The sequence below is a fragment of the Crinia signifera genome, chromosome 8, assembly GCF_055691185.1.
Source record: "Crinia signifera chromosome 8, ASM5569118v1, whole genome shotgun sequence".
In the NCBI taxonomy this organism is placed as follows: Eukaryota; Metazoa; Chordata; class Amphibia; order Anura; family Myobatrachidae; genus Crinia; species Crinia signifera.
This window is the reverse complement of record NC_139224.1, coordinates 152,061,975-152,078,562: the sequence shown is the minus strand read 5'-3', so window position 1 is coordinate 152,078,562 and position 16,588 is coordinate 152,061,975. Positions and strand designations below refer to the sequence as shown.

Here is a 16,588-nt window from a genome sequence, read left to right as displayed (position 1 = left end):
GAGAGCAGCTAAGGTCAAGCAACCTGTACAAGCTACAAAAAGGGACTGTGACGCACCCCACTGGTAACAGGTTGAAAGGATCACTAAAAAAAAAATTTTCCTTTCTCAGTTTTCTCTATTGTTGTGGGTCCTATTCTTGTCTCCCCCCCACTATCCGTTCTTATCCTCAAAAGCAAGGATACCGCCGCCGCCCTGCTGCCAGGCATTGGACGGACGATACAGAGTTCTGAGAGTGTGTTACCCGTCCCAGCTTAGGTTAAAGTAGAATCTATAAACTTGACACCTTACCCAGGATCGGATGTTTTAATACCATCATACTTAAAAGCATACCAAAAAGAGAGACAACAAAGAGTTCAAGGGTCTGTTGTCACAAACAATACCTACCAAAGGATGCCATATTTGTGAACGTGTATATGTTGTAACCACCCCTGTTTTTATTTTTATCCCTAAATTGTACATTATCCTTCGTGACCCTGAGTAGATTGTTCGATAAATGCGGCCCATCGTTTATCCATGATCCTGGATCGGCCGAGAGCAGATGGTTTACTCCCCTTATATGTTTATTTCATGGATCCCAATTTCTTTGTTAGGATTATGAATTTCTGTATTGTCGTGTGAAATGTTTTTGTATTGTAACAGTTTTATATTTACTGTTAAAGGGTGGACTGTGGAAGTCTAGGTACACACACGCCATTTTGTGATAGTATGGCCGCCATTTTGGTTCGCAGAGTTGCGCAAATAAAGTTTCCATACCCGAGTATGTGTGACAATGTGGACCAGAAGAGTAGACATACTATCACACATAAATTCATAATAACACACTTACACGAAATGAAATATAGTTAAAAGGTTTAGAACGCCACACATAGCTTAGTTAGCCCTGCACACACCTGTCTATATCGTGTTTAGTACCGTTCCGCTCAGTTCATCATGCGAAGTATTCCGGTCATTGCGAATATGTCGCAATGTACATTGCCCGATAGATATGGACATAATCCATATTCCAGAGACAGTTTCTGTTGTAAGTAGTTAACAAAGGAAACTAGCTCAAACCGGTTCTTATCCTTGCTGACGCCGAAACCACCAAACAAAGGACTCTTAAAGTTCACTCCCCTGCACCTGGTCAGACCAGGTACAGCGTCTAACCTCCAATCACAGTGGACCGGACATATGATCTCTGACCAATGAGAATGGCCTTTGACCTCCCCCTTCTGACCCTATAAGATAGGCGACCCGGAGCAGGCTCGCTCTCTTCGGCACATCTACTTTCCCTGGACCTTCCTACCGGACTATCGCTCATTCCTGAACGATAGTGAGCTCTGACCGGACTGCGCTTCGCATACTAGATGACCACGGTAAACGGTTGCATTTCACGGTATTTATTCTTAAAGTATTGTTGGCTGATTGTGTCTTGTATTATTGTATTCTTTCCCCTTAGCAGAGTTTGTTAGTATTCATTGTTAGTAGATTGTATCACTTGTTATACCTGTTTATTCTTATTTCTGTAACCCCCTTTTGTCCATTAGGGACTTTAATACAACCTTTTATATGGAGTTCTAACCTCCTTACTTCTATTCAGTGGTCGTGTCTGGTTATTCGCATAATAGCGATAAGGTACATTGCGGACTCTGTCCTTTAAAGTATATTCGTAGAATTAGAGACAAAGTCCTGCGAAGGGATCTCTTATCAAGGTATTGGTTCTTAAGTGTATAACATACAATTAAAAGGTACGCTACGCTGCGCTACGCTTTGTTCACACGTAGCTAGGTATAAAGGGTACGTTGGTTGCGGACTTATTACGTAATCAACGCTTTTCACTTATTGTCACTCTGGTCATATTTAAATACCGTTAACACATTCCATAATAGCAAAACTGTTGCAATGTATGCTGGGACTTGTAGTTTCACAACAGCTTGAGAGCCACAGGTTGGCCAGGCCTGATCTAGTGCATGTTGAACTTTTGTCAGTGTTCACCTTTTGGTGTCGACCTATTGACTGTCTCTACCTAGACATTGTCAATGAGCCATTCGGATTAAATCTGTGATATAGGCCTGCAATTTCCTTAGGCAGCCTGAACCCTTACCTTCAGCATCTCCTCTCTGCCTCTCATCTGGCTCCCAGCAAAGAGGCAGCATCTTTTTGAAGCCAAGGTGACTGATATGAGAGCGCTGTATTCATTTATTTAACATTGGTGTTAAAAATTGGTGACACAAATGAATCATTTATTTGTAATAAAATATACTTTCCAAGCTACATAACCATAATATCATGAAGAGACACACTGAAAAGTAAGGGCCAGATGTATCAAGCTACAAAAAGTGATAAAGTGGAGTGTAAAAAACAACCAGCCAATCAGCTCCTACCTGTCATGTTACGGGCTGTGTTTGCAAAATGACAGGTAGGAGCTGTGGGTTGGAAAGCAAATCACTTTCTGAATACAACACAATAAACAGACTCCCTTAAGTGGACCCTTAAAGGCCTAAAAGGGTCCATTAAATGAAAAACATTTCACTTTACAAAACTTTTGACAAACTGAAATTAATAAGTGACTCATCAGCAGAGTGGTCTGTGAATGGAACACTGTAGATATTGTTGTGAAATCCATGTGAGATCAATCCCCAGCTTCTGCTGGGTGGTGGATGGGAAGGGTAGGTGGATAGTTGGAGACCTGCTTTGGCTGCTGCAGCAGCTTCTGCCCTGCTGTGGTTGGGAAGGGAAGGTGGATAGTTGGAGTTCTGCTCTGGCTGCTGCAGCAGCTTCTGCCCTGCTGTGGTTGGGAGGGGAAGATGGGTAATTGGAGACTTGCTCTGTTTGCTGCAGCAGCTTCTGCCCTGCTGCATACCTCCCAACATTTGTCGACGGCGACTCGGGACGCATCTCCTGCGCGCCGAAAATTACGGGGGGCGTGGCCTAATTTCGGGGGTGTGGCCTATACTCGCGGCTCCCCCACGAGGCCACGCCCCCATTTTGCCGCTATGGGGGCATGACCCAGAGGCTCTGTGAGCCTCTAGCCATGCCCCCAGCCCCCTGGCTGCGGGAATAGACGCTGTGCGCATGCGCACAGCGTTTATTCCCCGCTGCTTAGCAGCCGACAGGAGACTTGCTGTGGCTGCTGCTGCAGCTTCTGCCCTGCTGTGGTTGGGAGGGGAAGGTGGATAGTTGAAGACTTGCTCTGGCTGCTGCAGCAGTTTCTGCCCTGCTGTGGTTGGGAGGGGAAGGTGGATAGTCAGAGGCTTGCTCTAGCTGCTGCAGCAGCTTCTGCTCTGCTGTGGTTGGGAAGGGAAGGTGGATAGTTGGAGACTTGCTGTGGCTGCTGCAGCAACTTCTGCCCTGCTGTGGTTGGGAGGGGAAGGTGGATAGTTGGAGACTTGCTCTGGCTGCTGCAGCAACTTCTGCCCTGCTGTGGTTGGGAGGGGAAGGTGGATAGTTGAAGACTTGCTCTGGCTGCTGCAGCAGTTTCTGCCCTGCTGTGGTTGGGAGGGGAAGGTGGATAGTTGGAGACTTGCTGTGGCTGCTGCAGCAACTTCTGCCCTGCTGTGGTTGGGAGGGGAAGGTGGATAGTTGGAGACTTGCTCTGGCTGCTGCAGCAACTTCTGCCCTGCTGTGGTTGGGAGGGGAAGGTGGATAGTTGGAGACTTGCTCTGGCTGCTGCAGCAGCTTCTGCTCTGCTGTGGTTGGGAAGGGAAGGTGGATAGTTGGAGACTTGCTGTGGCTGTTGCAGCAGCTTCAGCCCTGCCGTGGTTGGGAAGGGAAGGTGGATAGTTGGAGTTTGCTGTGGCTGCCGCAGCAACTTCTGCCCTGCTGTGGTTGGGAGGGGAAGGTGGATAGTTGGAGACTTGCTCTGGCTACTGCAGCAGCTTCTGCCATGCTGTGGATGGGAAGGGTAGGTGGATAGTTGGAGACCTGCTTTTGCTGCTGCAGCAGCTTCTGCCCTGCTGTGGTTGGGAGGGGAAGGTGGATAGTTGGAGTTCTGCTCTGGCTGCTGCAGCAGATTCTGCCCTACTGTGGTTGGGAGGGGAAAGTGGGTAATTGGAGACTTGCTCTGTTTGCTGCAGCAGCTTCTGCCCTGCTGTGGTTGGGAAGGTGGATAGTTGGAGACCTGCTCTGGCTGCTGCAGCAGCTCCTGCCCTGCTGTGGTTGGGAAGGGAAGGTGGATAGTCGGAGACTTGCTCTAGCTGCTGCAGCAGCTTCTGCCCTGCTGTGGTTGGGAGGGGAAGGTGGATAGTCGGAGACTTGCTCTAGCTGCTGCAGCAGCTTCTGCCCTGCTGTGGTTGGGAAGGTGGATAGTTGGAGACTTGCTGTGGCTGCTGCAGCAGCTTCTGCCGTTCTGTGGTTGGGAGGGGAAGGTGGATAGTTGGAGTTCTGCTCTGGCTGCTGCAGCAGATTCTGCCCTACTGTGGTTGGGAGGGGAAAGTGGGTAATTGGAGACTTGCTCTGTTTGCTGCAGCAGCTTCTGCCCTGCTGTGGTTGGGAAGGTGGATAGTTGGAGACCTGCTCTGGCTGCTGCAGCAGCTCCTGCCCTGCTGTGGTTGGGAAGGGAAGGTGGATAGTCGGAGACTTGCTCTAGCTGCTGCAGCAGCTCCTGCCCTGCTGTGGTTGGGAGGGGAAGGTGGATAGTCGGAGACTTGCTCTAGCTGCTGCAGCAGCTTCTGCCCTGCTGTGGTTGGGAAGGTGGATAGTTGGAGACTTGCTGTGGCTGCTGCAGCAGCTTCTGCCGTTCTGTGGTTGGGAAGGGAAGGTGGATAGTTGGAGACTTGCTGTGGCTGCTGCAGCAACTTCTGCCCTGCTGTGGTTGGGAGGGGAAGGTGGATAGTTGGAGACTTGCTCTGGCTGCTGCAGCAGCTTCTGCACTGCTGTGGTTGGGAAGGGTAGGTGGATAGTTGGAGACTTGCTGTGGCTGCTGCAGCAGCTTCTGCCAATCTGTGGTTGGGAAGGGAAGGTGGATAGTTGGAGACTTGCTGTGGCTGCTGCAGCAACTTCTGCCCTGCTGTGGTTGGGAGGGGAAGGTGGATAGTTGGAGACTTGCTCTGGCTGCTGCAGCAGCTTCTGCACTGCTGTGGTTGGGAAGGGTAGGTGGATAGTTGGAGACTTGCTGTGGCTGCTGCAGCAACTTCTGCCCTGCTGTGGTTGGGAAGGATAGGTGGATAGTTGGAGACCTGCTCTGGCTGCTGCAGCAGCTTCTGCACTGCTGTGGTTGGGAAGGGTAGGTGGATAGTTGGAACAAGAATTGCATAAGCATTAACTTTTACCCTAGGTAGTATATAAAAATCAGGACGGATATTAAGAGCCCTGTATAGATGAGAAATTAGATCTTATATTTACATGAATGGCTTTTCTTGCTAATGACATCAAAGTTTTCCTTAATGTTTAGACAGAAATTGCCCACCAGACAATGATTAAGGATTTGATCAGAAACCTGTCAGCAAACAGCAGGGATAACTTTCTTCTTTGTCTCCGTTTCTGTAGCTTTGACTGCAGCAATCCTATCTATGGACAGACCTTGAATCCCCACAATCACAAGAAGACATGCGGAGGGTCTAGCGGGGGTGAAGGCGCTCTGATTGCAGGGGGTGGCGCAATCCTTGGCGTGGCCAGTGACGTTCTGGGCAGTATCCGAATGCCCTCCAGCTTCTGTGGGATCTGTGGCTTTAAACCTTCTGGGGACAGACTGAGGTTTGTTGTAACCTGCATGTAAATATCTAGCACCCTGTATTATGATACAAAAAAAAATTGAAAAATCACAAGAATGTTGTAATTATATAAATAATAAAGTGTGGCATGACTATCAAAACTCCAAAGTGGCTTCTAATACAGGGTTGCCAACCCTCCCAGGATGGGCAGGAGGATCCCGAAAATCGAGTCCCCCTCCCGGCCCCCCCAGGGAAAGGTGGGAAACCCTCCCGGATTCCGGCTGTCCCCTCCCCCCTCATGTACCTGGTGGTGGCGGAAGCTTTAAATTGCCGCGATTCGCGGATTTTCGGCGGAAGGGGACATGGCTTAATATGCAAATTGTGCATATTAAGCCCCACCCCCTCATTGGAGACCCACATATTGCGGTATTTGCATTACTGGGGGCAGGGACTGATGATGTCTCCGTCAGGCCCCGCCCCCAGAAGTGATGTTGACAGTCTCCTCTCCGGGGGTTCTCCTGGAGAGGAGATTGTAAAAGTCGGCAACCCTGTTCTAATATGCTTAGACACGTAACAATTAAATACTTTAATAATCATATCACTTGGAATCCATTAAGAATTGATATCATTAAGCTTCTGTTATCAGTAATTACATCACTAAGCATCTAGTATATATGAAATGACATCACTAAGCACAGTATAAATAGTTACATCACTGAATCCTTCCTGCCTACATTAAAGTTTTCCTCTTCAGGAGATGACGGGAGAGGAAAAACAGGTGGGTGGCCCAGGCTAATTGTATCATTACGCCCCATCCCCCTTGCAGAAAAAATGCAGCGATTGGAGGACATTTGCAAAGGGGTGGGACAAATCAGACACCCTTAGCATAGAATTGCATCGTTAGGCTCTGCCCCTCTGTTGGAACCACATTTGTAATATATTTATCGCCTCATTCTGCCCACTTCACTAGTATGTGGGCAGAATGTGGTAGGAGTGCCCACTTTCTGGGCTAAGGAGGACTTCCAGAAAAAGAAAGGTGTCTCTCACAAGATCCGGGAGAGTAGTCAAGCAGGCACTAAGTATTTGTTACTAAATAATGATAGTGATAATATTGTAATAATAATAATAATAATAATAATAATAATAGTAATACTACTACTACTACTACTACTACTAATAATAATAATAAAAATAATAATACATGTTTCTAACACTTGGCTCCCAGTGCTCAATGTACTATGCTTTTGGATTCTGCAAACAAAAAATTCAAACAACCCCCCTACAAAATAAAGACATGAAATAAGTATTAATACAATACAGAAAAGAAAGCTAAGCATTTAGGTTGTATTTTTATTTAATTTTAGATAGTGAATGGATTCTATTATTAGCAGGGTCAGCAAGAGCAACCATGGGCCCGGGTACTGAGGGCATGGTTAAATCCATGGATGCATAGTCATGTCCCCTAGAACAGGGGTCCTCTATTTTGCTCTGGGACCCAATCAGACAATAAAAATAATGACAGGACCCCAGCAAGTTACTGCAGAAGGTCATCACATCACATGTGTGGTCAGCAGACAGCACATACAGTACATGGCCGCATTGTGGAGACACATGGGGCGAGATTCACCAAACACTAAGGGTGACATTCTATGGGATGCGATTTGGCTTTTTTTGCGTTAATTAGAGCAGAAAATGGCGATATCGCATTTTCCCATTAAATCGTTAATTTAATGGGATGCGCTAAGGGACTGAAATCGCATATTATATGCGTTAAGGTATGCTGATTAAAATTGCGAGATTAATTCGCATTTTTATCGCATCCAGATGTTTTCGTATAGAAAAGTATACAAGTCGCTTATTTAATGCAATGCGCATTTGCACATCACATTTTTTAGGTGCCTAATTATCGCACTTATTTCAGACCAGGGTCTGTTTGGCGAATTAGCCAGAACCCTGCACAGATCGCAATGTTCTGTGCAGGGTTCTGCTGTAAAAAATAAAACAAAGGGTTAAAAAAAAAAAAAAGAGCGCGGGGTCCCCCGCCAGAGTATAACCAGCCCCGGGCTCACTGAGCCGGTGCTGGTGACATAAAATCAGGGTCCCCGACAAATAGGGGTCCCCTTGATTTCATGAAACCAGCACCAGGCTCAAGGTCCGGCGCTGGTTCCCAAAATACGGGGGACAAAATGACTAGGGGTCCCCCGTATTTTAAGAACCAGCACCGGACACAACCAGCCAGCAGGGTAATGCCACAGCCGGGGGAAACTTATTATATAAGCTCCCGCGGCCAAAGCATTAACCCCCTGGCTGGTCAGCATGGGCAGGGGTCCTGGGGAAGAGGGGACCCCCCCAATGAAGGGGTCCCCCCCCCCTCCAGGACTTACCAGCCCATGCTGATAGTCCGGGGCTGTCCCCGATGCCCCTGGGCGGTGGGCATCGGGCTGATGGCTTGTGTAAAAAAAAGAAGTACAACTATTGTTTTATACTGGCAAACTATGAGTCCCAGCAAGCCTACCCCGCATGCTGGGACTTGGAGAACCACAAGTCCCAGCATGCGGGGCATTAAAGGGCCCGCTGGCACTTGTAGTTCTGCAGTACAAAAAATAGTTAACAAAATCACACTGACACACTGTAAAATAAAAGTTTAATACACACAAAACACACACACACTGATACTTACCTACCTTGAGCCCGTAGGTCGGTCCCTGGATCCTGGGTCCGTCCTCCGGGGCTCCAGGGCAGAAGAGTCCGGTTCCGGGGCCTTGGTCCTGGTTCCGGGGCTGGTCCTGGGGTTCCGGGGCTCCTGGGCTGCAGAATCCAGGGTCCGGGATCCGAGGTAGTCCCCAGGGGTACCTAAGGAAGCAAATCCAACTCACCTGGTCCCCGGCGACGACCTCCGAATCCTCTCCGGTGACATCGCTGCTCCCATCTCGTACCCGGCTCGCAGGACTTTGACAGGCGCAGAGATGTTTCCTCCTCGGCGTCTCTGCACAGAATGATTTCTTGGCCAATCAGGAGCCGAGAAAGTCGGCCAGAAATCATTCTGAATACAGACGCCGAGGAAGTAACATCTCAGCGCATCTAGAGCAGAGATGTTTCCTCCTCGGCGTCTCTAGTTAGAATGATTTCTGGCCAATCAGGAGCCGACTTTCTCGGCTCCTGATTGGCCAGGAAATCATTCTGTGCAGAGACGCCGAGGAGGAAACATCTCTGCGCCTGTCAAAGTCCTGCGAGCCGGGTACGAGATGGGAGCAGCGCTGTCACCGGAGAGGATTCCGAGGTCGTCGCCAGGGACCAGGTGAGTTGGATTTGCTTCCTTAGGTACCCCTGGGGACTACCTCGGATCCCGGACCCCGGATTCTGCAGCCCAGGAGCCCCGGAACCCCAGGACCAGCCCCGGAACCAGGACCAAGGCCCCGGAACCGGACTCTTCTGCCCTGGAGCCCCGGAGGACGGACCCAGGATCCAGGGACCGACCTACGGGCTCAAGGTAGGTAAGTATCAGTATGTGTGTGTTTTGTGTGTATTAAACTTTTATTTTACAGTGTGTCAGTGTGATTTTGTTAACTATTTTTTGTACTGCAGAACTACAAGTGCCAGCGGGCCCTTTAATGCCCCGCATGCTGGGACTTGTGGTTCTCCAAGTCCCAGCATGCGGGGTAGGCTTGCTGGGACTCATAGTTCGCCAGTATAAAACAATAGTTGTACTTCTTTTTTTTACACAAGCCATCAGCCCGATGCCCACCGCCCAGGGGCATCGGGGACAGCCCCGGACTATCAGCATGGGCTGGTAAGTCCTGGAGGGGGGGGGGACCCCTTCATTGGGGGGGTCCCCACTTCCCCAGGACCCCTGCCCATGCTGACCAGCCAGGGGGTTAATGCTTTGGCCGCGGGAGCTTATATAATAAGTTTCCCCCGGCTGTGGCATTACCCTGCTGGCTGGTTGTGTCCGGTGCTGGTTCTTAAAATACGGGGGATCCCTAGTCATTTTGTCCCCCGTAATTTGGGAACCAGCGCCGGACCTTGAGCCTGGTGCTGGTTTCATGAAATCAAGGGAACCCCTATTTGTCGGGGACCCTGATTTTATGTCACCAGCACCGGCTCAGTGAGCCCGGGGCTGGTTATGCTCGGGCGGGGGACCCCGCGCTCGTTTTTTTTTTTTTAACTTTGCGCTGTCGTGCAAACGTGCGATTTTCAGACATGAAAATCGCACATTTTCAGGACTAAATACAGCGCACCACTTCGCACTTTTCAGCCTCCAATGCGCATCACATTAAATATGCGCATTTTGACTGAAAAGTGCGAATTGAAAAAAGGCGATTTGCGTCGATGTGGTGCGCGAATAAAACATGCGCATTTAGCGCAAAGCATAGAATGTCACCCAAAATGTTGTAAAAACCCAGTTTTCGGGGTTTTTACTGCATTTTCATATGCAGCAAAGCCCCACCGCCGGGGCTTCACTGCGGGGCGTTAAGCCAGTTTTGTATGGTGTAACCCCATGGAAACCTATGGGCTTCTCTTCGCATCCCCCGCCGCATCCCCCTCACCTGTGTCTGGGCAGCCTCCTGCTGTGCTGCCCGGACCAGTGATCTCCTCCTGCCTTCTGAGTGCGGGGTGGAGGAAGAGGAGCCCTCTCACAGCCGGCTGAGGGCTCAGGGAGGGAGGGGAGACCCGCTGCACATCGCCGGCCATCGCTTTTGCGTTAATAATCGCATATGTTACTGCATATGCGACTATTAACCATGCGAGTGCCGGCGATGTGCGGCCGGGATTATTAGAGAATCCCGTCCATGATGTGAGAATAACAGACAATTCAACAGATGTATCAAACTCCTTGAATCACTGACTGAGATTAGAAAAGTCATCAGCCTGATGGTCAGCAACATGGAGTCAGGACCCACTTTGGGGTCAGGACCCACAGTTTGAGAACCGCTGCCCTAGTATAATACTGTAGTATGAATGCCTGTTTGTTTTGTTCCACGTGTTATACTTTATTTACTACGTGTTATACTTTATGTACTACGTGTTATACTTTATTTACTGCGTGTTATACTTTATTTACTACATGTTATACTTTATTTACTACGTGTTATACTTTATTTACTACGTGTTATACTTTATTTACTGCGTCTTATACTTTATTTACTACGTGTTATACTTTATTTACTACGTGTTATACTTTATTTACTACGTGTTATACTTTATTTACTACGTGTTATACTTTATTTACTACGTGTTATACTTTATTTACTACATGTTATACTTTATTTACTGCGTGTTATACTTTATTTACTGCGTGTTATACTTTATTTACTGCGTGTTATACTTTATTTACTACGTGTTATACTTTATTTACTATCAGAGACAATTTCTTTGTCTTTTCCAGTGCGCTGGGATTCATATCACCGGTCAGCGGGATGAAATCAGGTTTGTGACATCTATCGGGTTTACTAAATGTCCCTACATAATAAAATGCATCTCGGCAGCGGAGATGACGTATTGTAATCCAATGAGTATTAAATATGTAGTTGTATGATAAAGTACTGTACTCTGATGAACATGTTTGGGTCATAAAAAAAACACCCATTAATGGTTTCTGGTAGAGCATAAATAAACTGGGGGGAGGTGAGACTGGAGGGGGTGGTTTATACAGTGGGGCCAACAGATAGCTTTGAGCCCATTGGCTGTAAAAAATGAACTTCAAGCAGCTGTTAGTGTGTGAGAAAAGATGAGATAAGCCCTAAAATGTAACAAATATGTTCAAAGGACAGAAAGATAAGAAATATAAAAGAAAAAAAAATAATTAAACAATGTTTACAGCTGTGATCTGACAGAGTCGCATCAGATGAGTCCATGTCAAGAAAAGGGCATCTTGGCATGGTCACATCAGCTAACAAGTGGTTAATCTCTCTCTGTTGGGAATGGAGATAAGGAACAGTGCATAAAAGACATGGAAGATATACAGTATGTGTGATTCACAGCAATTTGCCATTGTAGCAGCTAGTTTCTCTTCGCCGTAAGGACCTGGGGAGGAGAAGGAGCGGGGATAGGAGGAGCAAAGTTGGACCTTTTCCCTTCACTATCCATGCCACCAGTGGTTGCCTTTAGTAACCAGGTGGTGAGTGAAGCGGAGCAAGCCACCGTGCCCAAAGCGTGGCGAGCGAAGCGAGCTTCTGTTTGGGTCTCATGTTCCAACCTTGTCCTGCTCTCCCCTCCCCTTCTCCTCCCCAGGTCCTTACAGCGAAGGGGAACTAGTCACAACTAATTTTTGCCATAACTGGAGTGGGGCTTAATAGCGAAAAGACGCTGGCTAACCCTATCCCTGACAGGGCCAGTTGTATCACCTTTACGGCTCTTTCCCCGAGAGGAGCAGCTAAACATCTTCCCTTCATTGTTACTAGATGTCCTTATGTATCCTTTCTCTTGTTATCATTTTACGTATAAGCCAGTTCTTACTGGGACTATGTAAAACCCGGACCGGACTACACTCCGGACCGCCGGACAGGACATCACAATCTGCAGTCCGGAGCTTGTAGGGTCCGGTCCGGGGGGTGTCCTGTCCGGGGGGTGTCTTGTCCGGGGGGGTCCCTGTGATAGCTATCACCAGGGACATGGGGAAGGGGTGATTACAGCCTCCCTGTGTGGTCCGGACCGTCCGGTTTTTGCTACATGCCCGGACCATACAGGGAGGCTTTATTCTCCCCCTGCTCCTCTCCCTGGTGACAGGTGTGACAGGCAGCCCCCCCGGACAGGACACCCCCCGGACCGGAGGCTACAAGCTCCAAAATGCAGAGTTTGATGTCTGGTCCGGCGGTCCGGGGGTTTTGTCCTGGTCCGGTTTTCACCCATACCCGTTCTTACTACCTCTGTTGGGAAGCTGTGATACTCAGTAATTTAATTTTGGTTCTCATAGCTGTGAGCATGCCTGGACCAATGGCGCGGGACGTGGACAGCCTGGCCCTGTTTATGAAAGCCGTGCTCTGTGATGACTTGTTCCAGACCGATCCCACTATACCCCCAGTCCCTTTCAAAGACGAGGTACTGTATACGACTGAGCAAATAGCTTCAACTTTTTGTGTCCTGTGCATGCTACACCTCTTTGCGTTCTTTATAGAAGTGCTTCTGAAAGTCACAGTAGTTAGAGGAGCCGGCTGACCATCCCAGTGTATGACATTATTTAGCAGAGTTCCTCTGTAATGCTTTAACTTCAATACTAGTAATGCAAATAGTATACCAATATCAACTCTTTCACTCTGCAGTACTATCCATGATACTTGTGTTGTTAGCATGCCGGCAGCCAGCAGATGGCGCCCGATGGTGCTATTCACTTGTTGCCCCCGTTCATTGCGATGGGCTGCCGGTGCTGGCATTTCAGCTCACACCACCTGGGATTGAGCAAGCTGAAATAATTGAAAAGGGACCTGTCAGAGCGCCCATATGGGGCTTTTCATGCCACGCCCATTAGTTTAGACTGATATACCCACTATGCTATGCTAATGTGCCAGAAAGAGAATCGGTACCCCCCCCCCCACCCCTATAAGGGACATGCCTCATGTAGAAGGGGCATGACAATGCTGATCCCAGAGAAAGACCGTGCTGTGATGCCCACATTATCAATCTATACCCTGTCATATTTATAATGAGTATATCTGTTTAGTTGCTATGGGCAACATCACCTCTTTTCATTTTTAAAAGCATTAGTAAATTTACCCACTAGTGTCACTCAGCTCTGCCCTACAGCACCAGCCAGTGTCTGCAGGGTCTTAGTCATAGTTGCCTACCCTCCTGCATTCTGCAGGAGATTCCCTGAAATAGCAGCAATCTCCCTCTCTCCCTCATTAGTCTAACAATCTCCCTCATGTCACCTAGCCCACATTACACTGTTACATCATAGTTGCCTCCCCCCCCCCCTGCATTCTGCAGGAGTCTCCCTGACATAGCAGCAATCTCCTTCTCTCCCTCATTAGTCTAACAATCTCCCTCATGTCACCTAGCCCACATTACACTGTTACATCATAGTTGCCCCCCCCCCTGCATTCTGCAGAAGTCTCCCTGACATAGCAGCAATCTCCCTCTCTCCCTCATTAGTCTAACAATCTCCCTCATGTCACCTAGCCCACATTACACTGTTACATCATAGTTGCCTCCCCCCCCTGCATTCTGCAGGAGTCTCCCTGACATAGCAGCAATCTCCTTCTCTCCCTCATTAGTCTAACAATCTCCCTCATGTCACCTAGCCCACATTACACTGTTACATCATAGTTGCCCCCCCCCCCTGCATTCTGCAGGAGTCTCCCTGACATAGCAGCAATCTCCCTCTCTCCCTCATTAGTCTAACAATCTCCCTCATGTCACCTAGCCCACATTACACTGTTACATCATAGTTGCCTCCCCCCCCCTGCATTCTGCAGGAGTCTCCCTGACATAGCAGCAATCTCCTTCTCTCCCTCATTAGTCTAACAATCTCCCTCATGTCACCTAGCCCACATTACGCTGTTACATCATAGTTACCTCCCATCCTGCATTCTGCAGGAGACTCCCTGACATAACAGCAATCTCCCTCTCTCCCTCATTAGTCTAACAATCTCCCTCATGTCACCTAGCCCACATTACACTGTTACATCATAGTTGCCTCCCCCCCCCCCCCCTGCATTCTGCAGGAGTCTCCCTGACATAGCCGCAATCTCCTTCTCTCCCTCATTAGTCTAGCAATCTCCCTCATGTCACCAAGCCCACATTACACTGTTACATTTTTTGTGGGGAAAAAAAGGAATCACAGATAGATACAGTTACATTGAATCATCAGCACCATTTTCCAGCACTTTACCAAGTATAGTAGCTCTTAATAACTGCTTTGGGGCTCATCTACATTTGGATATAAGTCATTTTAAAAGATTCCTCTCAGATGTAGCAGTACACACCCACGCTTCTAGGTGCCATGTTCACAATCTCTTTTTACAATCTCTCCATATATATGTAACTAGACACGCCCTCTGGGAGGAGCATGACACGCACCCTCAATGTGCGCTGGGCCAAATTCTATTACCAACTATAATCTCCCTGAACTAGTTTTCGAAAGTAGGCAAGTATGGTCTTAGCGCACCCCTGGTGATAAAGTGGAAGGTGATAATGCACTATCCAATCAGCTGTGTTTGAAAAATTACAGTTAGGAGTTGATTGGCTGGTGCATTATTTATCACCTTCCAATTTATCAAAACTTTATCAGGCTTAAGACATCTGCCCCATTGTACCATAAATGAGAGACTTCCTATAAAAGTCATTGGGCAAGATGTACCAAGGGGAAAATGCGGTAAAACCGCATTTTTCTATGTACTATTACCCGGCCGCACCGATATCGCTGGGCAGGGTATTGCCACCATTGGGTGGCGATACCCTATAGAAGTCTATGGGCTTCTTTTCACCACCCGCCGCCCCTCCCCCCTCCCTTGGGCTTACCTTCTTACAGGTCCTCGTGGACCCCGGAAGGTAAGCCCTTCCTCCCCCTAGCAACTCAGCTGGACGTCCTTCCGGCTGCAGGGGGGAGGAAGCGCCGGGGACGCTTAACTGTCCCGGGTGCAGGGGAGAAGCAGGCTGCTGGGAGGTGACGGAGACCCCCCGCAGACCACAGTACAGGTGTTGCGGGGGGCCTCCATCATCGCACCGCGATGCCAGACGCATATCTTAGTACATATGCGCTGGCATCGCGGCGGGGACATGGCGAAGTGCGGCGGTGTATATTAATACATCCTGCCCATTGTCTTTTATATTAGTGCCAGTTCTTCTATTTTGTTCACTGTTTAAATAGAGACACAGCTAATATTCAATTTAATCTTTATTCAATTTAATGTTGGCGACATACAGTATCTGTCTGATATTGAGACACATGAAATGATTGTGAAGCAGGATATGTCCAGATGTTTGATTACTGACGTGACCTCATTCCAGATTTATAACAGCTCAAGGCGTCTGACAATTGGGTTCTTCGAAACCGACGGATACTTTCTCCCCCACCCCAGCATGAGACGGGCCATCCAGGAAACCAAGACCCTCCTAGAGGAAGCCGGGCACACGGTGAGTCTCTTAAAAAGTCAGAGTTTTTGCATTTACGATGGGAAGTCTCAACTAGATTGTTATTACACCAGCAGTTACTGGAAGTGAAACACCCTCAATCATTCATGCAGGGGTTAAAGTGAGGGGGAACGGGACGGAACTGAGTTCCACCACCTATAATGGTGAGGTGGAACATTTTAACCTCCACTTTGGCCTCCACTAGACAGTTTGTCTAGTTTGCAGGGGATGCCAAAAACCCTACCACTTACCCTGACTCTGCCTAATGGAAGGGGGGGGGGGGGTTAATTAGGTGGCATAGAAAAATGAGTTACCCCACCTCTGCATGACTACTTTAAACCCTGCATTCATGTCACATGAATTTAAGTGTGTCTAAAGAAAAGATTTTTAAACTCGGTCCTGAGGGCCCCACACAGTTAATGTTTTCCAGATAACCTGTGGATTTTTAAATTGTGACATCGTGTACCGTACTGTTATTGTGAGTAGAGAGCAAAGGGTGTTTGATCAGTGCGCTACTATCTGCAGCTGGTACTGGGACTTGTCAGGTCTCAAAGGTGAATACAAATAGAAAAAGAAAGTGTACCAGCGCTGGCTGTAGAGAATAAAATTAAATATATAAAAATAATATGCAGAACGGTATCCTTTACAACATTTATTTACTATTAAAAAGTGCTAAAAAAGCTGTACCGTTAATAGGTTAGGTAAATCAATATATAAAACGGGGGGGTTACAATAAAATAGTAGGACAATCAATGTGCATCACAATAACGTAGGTTATACAGGCATTGAATATGCATATTACCACACGGACGTCTCAGATGGTAGTCCCATAAAAGCAGCAGGTGACCAGGTGGCCAATGGCAGTCCCAAAAACAGAGTCCAGTTGGTGA

The 16,588-nt window shown here is 48.0% G+C and overlaps 1 protein-coding gene across 1 annotated transcript in view; it reads left to right on the top strand.

Moving 5' to 3' along the window:
- Positions 1 to 16,588, top strand: part of LOC146027302 (vitamin D3 hydroxylase-associated protein-like) — a 60,911-nt gene that overhangs the window by 12,597 nt on the left and 31,726 nt on the right. The window contains exons 4-8 of the mRNA XM_083158234.1: positions 3,722 to 3,883; positions 5,467 to 5,673; positions 11,017 to 11,057; positions 12,544 to 12,668; positions 15,576 to 15,701. Of these exons, the coding sequence (XP_083014360.1) occupies positions 3,722 to 3,883; positions 5,467 to 5,673; positions 11,017 to 11,057; positions 12,544 to 12,668; positions 15,576 to 15,701 (661 nt within the window). The remainder of the gene's footprint in view (positions 1 to 3,721; positions 3,884 to 5,466; positions 5,674 to 11,016; positions 11,058 to 12,543; positions 12,669 to 15,575; positions 15,702 to 16,588) is intronic.